At 42.8% G+C, this 7,500-nt stretch overlaps 1 protein-coding gene across 1 annotated transcript in view; it reads left to right on the top strand.

Moving 5' to 3' along the window:
- LOC125299302 (otoferlin) overlaps positions 1–7,500 on the top strand; it is a 106,828-nt gene that overhangs the window by 29,712 nt on the left and 69,616 nt on the right. Inside the window, exon 3 of the mRNA XM_048250535.1 lies at positions 963–1,051. Within this exon, the coding sequence (XP_048106492.1) occupies positions 963–1,051 (89 nt within the window). The remainder of the gene's footprint in view (positions 1–962; positions 1,052–7,500) is intronic.

Raw genomic sequence — 7,500 nt, 5'->3', positions numbered from 1 at the left:
CCTACAGGGGCATACTTCACCAACAGGAGAGAAGTCCTTACTAAATCTACAAGTGGGGAGTGAATGTTTAACATACAGGATAAAAGTGCTTACTTCACCTACGGGGGAAGCATATATTTAACTTACAAGGGGGAAGTGCATCTACAGGGGAGAAGTGCATACTTAACCTACAAATGCTAGCAAAACTGTACACTTGTAACTATATAACGTTATTTACAAGTTCATAGTTCACCGTCATATGTAAGGGGAATGGCAGAATTATTTCACTCTGGAGAAGAGAACTTTTCACCAACGGGGAAAATGTCATACTCAAGCATGCTTCTATACAACATACTTAACTAGTAGGCATGAAGGGCCAGCAGAGGAGGGGCAGAGAGATTGGCTAGCATTCCTAGCCAATAGGAAATGGCAGTGTGCTTTCGCTAGAGCTGGAAGCATTTTTAATAAATAAAACAGAGACCAGGTTGGAAGCAGATTACCTGATACTATGTTTGGCTGTTGACAAAAGTTATATCTGAAAATTATCTGAAATGATCTGATCTGAGTTTAATGTCACTAATGCACATAACACACCTACATAAATCTACTCAATTATAGATGTTTTATAGTTTGATGTGTCATACAGCTTTCATAGATGTTTTTTATAAACATTCACATGTTTATAAAAGTTTTACAAATGCAATGTAGATAAGGATGGTTATTATAAATGCTTTATAGACATTTTACAGATGCTTCATAGATGTTTTATATGTTTTCTCTTTGGCAGCCAACCAGGTTAGGGCTAAAAGAGGGCCATAATGCAGTTTGCACTGAAGTACAATGCAATGCAATGACATGCTTTTACATCATGATGGCATTTTTAACATACTTAATGTACTTAACCCTGATGAGTGAACAGTGGCCTGTGCTGTATTTTGCTGTACAAAATGTCACCTGAGCGTCATCATTTGGTCTCGTTTCAGACGTTCCGTTGGCCCATTGGGAGTAAGGTGGATGGCAACGAGATTCTGGAGATCCAGGTGTACAACTACAGCAAGGTGTTCACCAACAGGTAGGTGGGACGGCATGATTGTGTGATCACCTGGTCAGAAGGGTTTATCAAGCCCAGTTTATCAAGGGTTTATCAAAGTCAATGAATATAACAGAAGATGCGGTCACACTTAACTTGGATAGTCAGATCACAGACTACAGACAGATGTTTAGATTATTATGACCGCCGCGCAGCAAAGCGGCGGGCATATAGGTTTAGTCAGATTTTTTTTTTCTTTTTTGCATGTCCAAATTTCCGTCAAATTCCCGGGACACTGTAAGACCGGGGTACACGAAACTTGGTGGGCATGTAACCCCACATGGATAGCATGGAACCATTGTTTTTTTTATCTGTAGCCCCCCCGCTGGACTGGACCCCCCGAAAGGAGGGTAGGGCATACACAGTTTTCTGTGAATATTTCGAGAACCGTAGGGTTTAGGAGGACCATTTTTTTTTGTATGTTGATCTCAAGGGGCCATGTCAACCCATTCCATAACCACTCATTTCATGTATAGCGCCACCTAGTTAAACACAAAAAAGTAAAAATGAGTTGTAATCGCAGGGATCTGTGTCCTAACATAGTCAAAATTGCACGAAATTGGAAGTGTAGGATCATTATGATGAATGCATGCCAAGTTTCGTGGAATTCCGCTCATGGGGGGCCACACAATAAATTAATTTATGTTACTATACACCAACTGGCCTGTAGGTGGCCGGAGACAGTTTTCTGTGAATATCTCGAGAACCGTAGGGCCTAGGAGGTCCACCTTTTTTTGTATGTTGGTCTTAAGGGGGCATGTCAGCCCATCCCATTACGGCTTATTTCATGTATAGCGCCACCTAGTTAAAAATTAAAAAGCAAAAAATTAGGTGTTTTCTTCACGATATCTCTGGCTATCTGGCTGACATGGTCAAAACTGCACGAAACTGAAAGTGTAGGATCATTATGACACCCTCCGAATGCATGCCAAGTTTTGTGAACTTTCGTTCATGGGGGGCCTTACAATAAAATAATTTATGTGTACATTTAGTGACCGTGACACCAACAAGGATTCCGGGACACTGAAAGACCGGGTACCGCGAAACTTGGTGGGCATGTAACCCCACATGGATAGCATGAAACCATCATTTTTCGTTTTGATCTGTAGCCCCCCGCTGGACTGGACCCCCCGAAAGTAGGGTAGGGCAGACACAGTTTTCTGTGAATATCATTGACATTTTTTCCGCATGTTTGCCTCCAGGGGTCATGTAAACCCATTCCATGTGCACACATGTGCATAAACAGATACACACGCACACACATACATTCACAGTAATCATACGTATGACACATACTCACACAGTAGACATATGTACGCATGCATGCACATGCACAAACACAGGCACATACGCAGGCACACACACAAGCACGCACACACACACACACCCACACACATAAACATAAACATGTACACGCACACATGCACACAAGAATTTCTCAGAATTATGAACAGGCAAGATGGGGGTGGGGTTGTATAAAATGAATTTTACATGTGAAATCTATGAACTAATCATGTTTTGGTACTTGTTATCTAGCAGATACCAGTGAGAATTGAGTGTGCATAATGCAATTCAGTGAGTTAGTTAGAGTCATATATGCCTTTTAGCATGACTTATTTTTGTGGAAAACATGTGCTGGACTGGACGGTGGTCATATTTTGTACCGCTCTGTGGTACATCTAGTTTTCCCAGTAATGACCGGCGTTCTATACATTATCCCTTACGTATATTAGTATTAGTAGTAGTAGTTATAGTAGTATTGGTAGTATAGTATTAGTAGTAGTAGTTGTAGTAGTAGTGGTAGTATTAGTTAGCAAGTAGCAGTATAATGGCAAAGTAGCAGTACATTGCAATAAAAGCAAATAGCACCACAATGATAAGCTAATAGCAGTACAGTGTGATTTGATTTAACAGAGATCAAGTACATTTTAAAAGAGCTTAGTCCAATGAGGTTTTGCTCTATTTCTCTCCATGACCAACAGACATAGCTTTGAGAGGAGAGTAATGTTATGCAGCGCTAGCCATGCCACAAATATGCAACTCCTAACCGAGGCTCCAGCTAGGGCTTGTCCCCCATGAACCCTCATACACGCCACGATTTCCCATCATGCTTGCTAATCGAGTGTGTCTGCCATCAGATCTAAACCATCACATTCCCTCTGGCTCCGCACTTTACAGTGTCAAACACTCCACAGGACACGATGAAGGCTGACAGTTCCTTTCCACAGCTTTTAAGTGTGTAATGTGTGTGTGTGTGTGTGTGTGTGTGTGTGTATTTGTGTGTGTGTTTGTGTGTGTGTGTGTGTATGTGTTGGGGGGGGTTAGTGTGTGCACGCATCTCTATGCTTTGTCACCCGTGTTAATGTGTCATGTGTGTTGTGTGTGTGTGGTTGTGTGTGTGGTTGTGTGGATGTCGTTGTGTGTGGTTGTATGTGTGGTTGTGTGGATGTGGTTGTGTGGATGTGGTTGTGTGTGTGTGGTTGTGTGTGTGTGTATCTATATGGGTGTGCGTGTGTCAGGGCTCCTGTCCAGTAGGAGTCAGGACTATTTAATTCCAAGCGGTTTAGTTCTCCACGTTCAGTTATGGGAACCACAAGTTATGGTAGAGGACGGGGACAAGCACTGTTTTTCTGTGTACTGACGAAGTCGCTATTAAAGCAGCACTATGCAAGCTTTTCTTCAAAGTCATTTTGATGGTAAACAAATTTGTAATAGGGAGAATTGTGCACCTAGAATAGCTCGCAGCACCCTGCAGGTGGAAAACCAGCCTTGCGATGTGGCTAAGAATTGTGAGAATTGTGAAAACGGATTATTCGGATATTGCTTTCACCTGATGCTAGTCGTTCAGCTCCAAAACAACATATACCGTGTCCTGGGGGAAGGGCTCAAGCTGTAAGAAATATTTACAATGGCAAGGTAAAATATAAATACTCCAAAACTTTAGAGCAGTGGTCCCCAAACTTTTTCTTCCGAGGGCCAGCTCACTATGCCTGGCTCCAAGAGAGGGCCAGAGACTCGGAGTAGTTCTATATCAGTAACCATAAATAGCTTAGTGCTGTGAACAACAGCAGTCTACCTTAGTTGAATATTCTATTACATTTAATCATAGGCTATTGCAATTTAATACCATTGTTAGCTGTGTTTATATTGTCATCATGCCATATCAGTGTAAAATTAAATAATACTAATAAAAAAAACGTTTGCATTCCAAACTTTGTGAACTCTTTGTATGAACATTTGAACGAGTGAATACACACTCGTTCAAATGACACTGATCTCATTTCCCATTCACTGACTGAGGACATATACATACACACACACACACACACACACACACACACACACACACACACCTCTCTGTGTCTCTCTTTCTCTATCTCTCTCTCTCTCTCTTTCTCTCTCTCACACACACACACACACACACACACATGCACTGAGGCACCCCATTGAGTCAATGCATATTTTAAAGTTCTCTCAGCTGAAAATATCTTTACAAGTTAAGAGGTCTGCTGTCAGGCTCTTCGTATCGGATTCACTGACATCCCTTCTTTTCTTCTCCTTTCCCTCTTTGTCTTCTTTCCCCACACACCACATGTGTGTTTGTGTATTTAAATAGGGCATTCTTTTGGATGGTGTGTGTGTGTGTGTGTGTGTGTGTGTGTGTGTGTGTGTGTGTGTCTGTGTGTGTTTGTGTGTGTGTGTGTGTGTGTGTGTGTGTGTGTGTGTGTCTGTGTGTGTTTGTGTGTGTGTGTGTGTGTGTGTCTGTGTGTGTGTGTGTGTGTGTGTGTGTGTGTGTGTGTGTGTGTGTGTGTGTGTGTGTGTGTGTGTGTGTGCAGCATGTGTCATGTCCTGACAGCTTGCCCATCTGTTGTGATGAGAGCTAATTACTGTGGAAGCTGATCTGTCCCGTTTGTTACGGATCACCAGCCTGAGTGGGGATAAGAGCCGTCATAAAACCACATGACAGATGACACAGGGGGTCCTCACGCATCACAAACACTCCACCATGTCTATAGTACACACACACACACACACAGACAGACACGCACGCACGCACACACACACACACACACACACACAGGAATGTTCTTGAATGTTTTATGTCTCCATTCACTGCACTTTGAGACAGTTTTGGAATATTTGAAGATGAATTCTAGAAAAGAGAGTGCTTCAAATAATTAATTCGCTTTCTTTCTGCCCTTACACTCTGGTGTTTGTGTGTGTGTGTGTGTGTGTGTGTGTGTGTGTGTGAGATGCCATGCTGAGATGTGAATCATTCCCCTTGGCCAGCCATCCACAGGCGCTGTGTCTGTGACTCCTGTCACCCCGGCGTGTGTGTGTGTGTGTGTGTGTGTGTGTGTGTGTGTGTGTGTGTGTGTATGTGTGTGTAGCCTCAGGTCCCTCCTCTGACCTCACTTGAACCCCCACTCCCTAACATGAAGGTGTTTCAGCTCTAATATAAGGAGAGGAGAGCGTGGCTCAAAGACATGAATGGATATGAATGGCCTGAGAGATGGAGATCAATATTGAATGAGAGTTTTTACAAAAGACCACCACCAGTCGCAACACAATCCTTACACATCAATTATTCACGCACGCACGCACGCACACACGTACGCACGCATGCACGCACACACTCACACACACACATCATTAAGTTGTCTTTGCTATCTCAGAGGTGGGGAAAGTTCAGTCATGAATAAGGCAGTTAGGAAATGGTTTGGGCGGTGGTGTTGTGGACGAGCAGTTTTGAAGTTGGAGTTGGTGGAGGAGTTCACTTATGTAAAAGATCAGCCTGACCAGTCATCAGCAGCTGAGCGGTAGAAACGTATGAGAAGTGGTTGAAATAGCACAAGGTGCAGAAACAGGGCCGGAGTGGGGCCACTTTTCAGCCCGGGAGTTTCAGGGCCACTTTTTTAGTGGTGGTAGAAAATTGGATAAATAAGGCAACATTTCAGCTCTTATCCTGTAGTTTTTATTATAGGCTACCAATATTCCACAAGGATAGGTTGATAAGTTAACAAAAACAGGAAGGAAAATAAAGCATTTGAAATGTATCCCACAATTCCACTAAGAGGCATATTGAACTACTGTATTGTTTACATGTTTTTTCTGCATGGGTCAGCTATCATGTTGTTGTTTGGTGATTTGCTCCTTTACTACACCCACTTCTGAGCAAACAAGGCACATTGATCATGTAGCCTACTGCTGTCATATAGCCTACTGCTCTTTCTTACATAAAATAACTTTAATTCATATGGTTAACTATTATCCTTTCTACTTGTCCCTGTGGTCAGCTAATTTCGGGCTCATCATTTTCAGCAGGGGACTGGCTGATCTGCTGCTCGTAGGCTACTTTTGTTTTTATGCCTAGGCTATACACAGATCAAGCTTAAGTTGTGTTATCACTATTTGCATAATATTTGCAAAGTCTATGAATCGCCATGTTGGATGATACAAAAAGGCTAATATTTTAATTCATTTAAAGGGACACCAGGCAAGCCTGATGCTTTTTCTCTACGAAACTCCCCCTCGCTCGGTCTGAAGCTCTTTTCCTTTTCTTTGCGTCTTCTGTCAAGGGTTTTCGCTGCTTCTTCGCCGGCTCTGCCATTATACACACGTTTGCTCTCTCTCAATCTCTAGCGTGCTGTACTCTGTGCTGTAAACTTTTCTTGGGAGGGGAGAACAACCTATGCAGCGGCTGCGGTGTTAGGCATAGAATGCGAACGTGTGTAGCCAACTTTAAGAGAAGATAGATTAACGTGACAAATGTCAATATTTTTCCCTCGACCGGCCCAAAAGTGAAGCGGCCCACCGGGAATTCTCCCGATTCTCCCGATTACCCACTCCGGGCCTGTGCAGAAATGTATGTGGAGTCCATGAGAAGTGGTTGAAATAGCACAAGGTGCATTACAGCATTGGAATAGCATTGGGCAGGCACTGGATCAGACTGTAGGATGAGGCTTTGGTCTCGGTGTGAGTTGGAATGCATGTGGTAAGGCCACATCGCAAGAGAGAAGGCAGATTGTAGATTGTTTTGTTCACCAACAAGAAGAGAAATCTAGATGACGCAAAACAAGGGCAAGGAGAGCACTGTAGTATAACACAAGAAACTTATCGTAACACCCCCAATTATCACCACTTTTGTTCAGAAATTCTAAAACAACGATGTTTTTTAACACTTCAAAATAACATTTACTAAATGAACCTTACATTTTTCAGTAGCCATAGTTGTGTAGATTTGAACAAAATCTGGTTTAGTTCCTAACGGGGGCATTTAATATCGATTTTTGTTTACCACGCTCGGGTTATAGTGCTGGCCTGATCGATTAAGCCTATTTACACCGTTTCAGCGGCACATGGACGGGTTAGACCGAGAATTTCGTCAGGAAATTAAAATTCCACTGGAGCTCCAAGCGGTTGTGTACACG

The sequence above is a fragment of the Alosa alosa genome, chromosome 8 (genome assembly GCF_017589495.1).
Source record: "Alosa alosa isolate M-15738 ecotype Scorff River chromosome 8, AALO_Geno_1.1, whole genome shotgun sequence".
NCBI classification, from domain to species: domain Eukaryota; kingdom Metazoa; phylum Chordata; class Actinopteri; order Clupeiformes; family Clupeidae; genus Alosa; species Alosa alosa.
The sequence above is the reverse complement of the archived record's forward strand: the minus strand, read 5'-3'. Positions and strand labels throughout refer to the sequence as shown.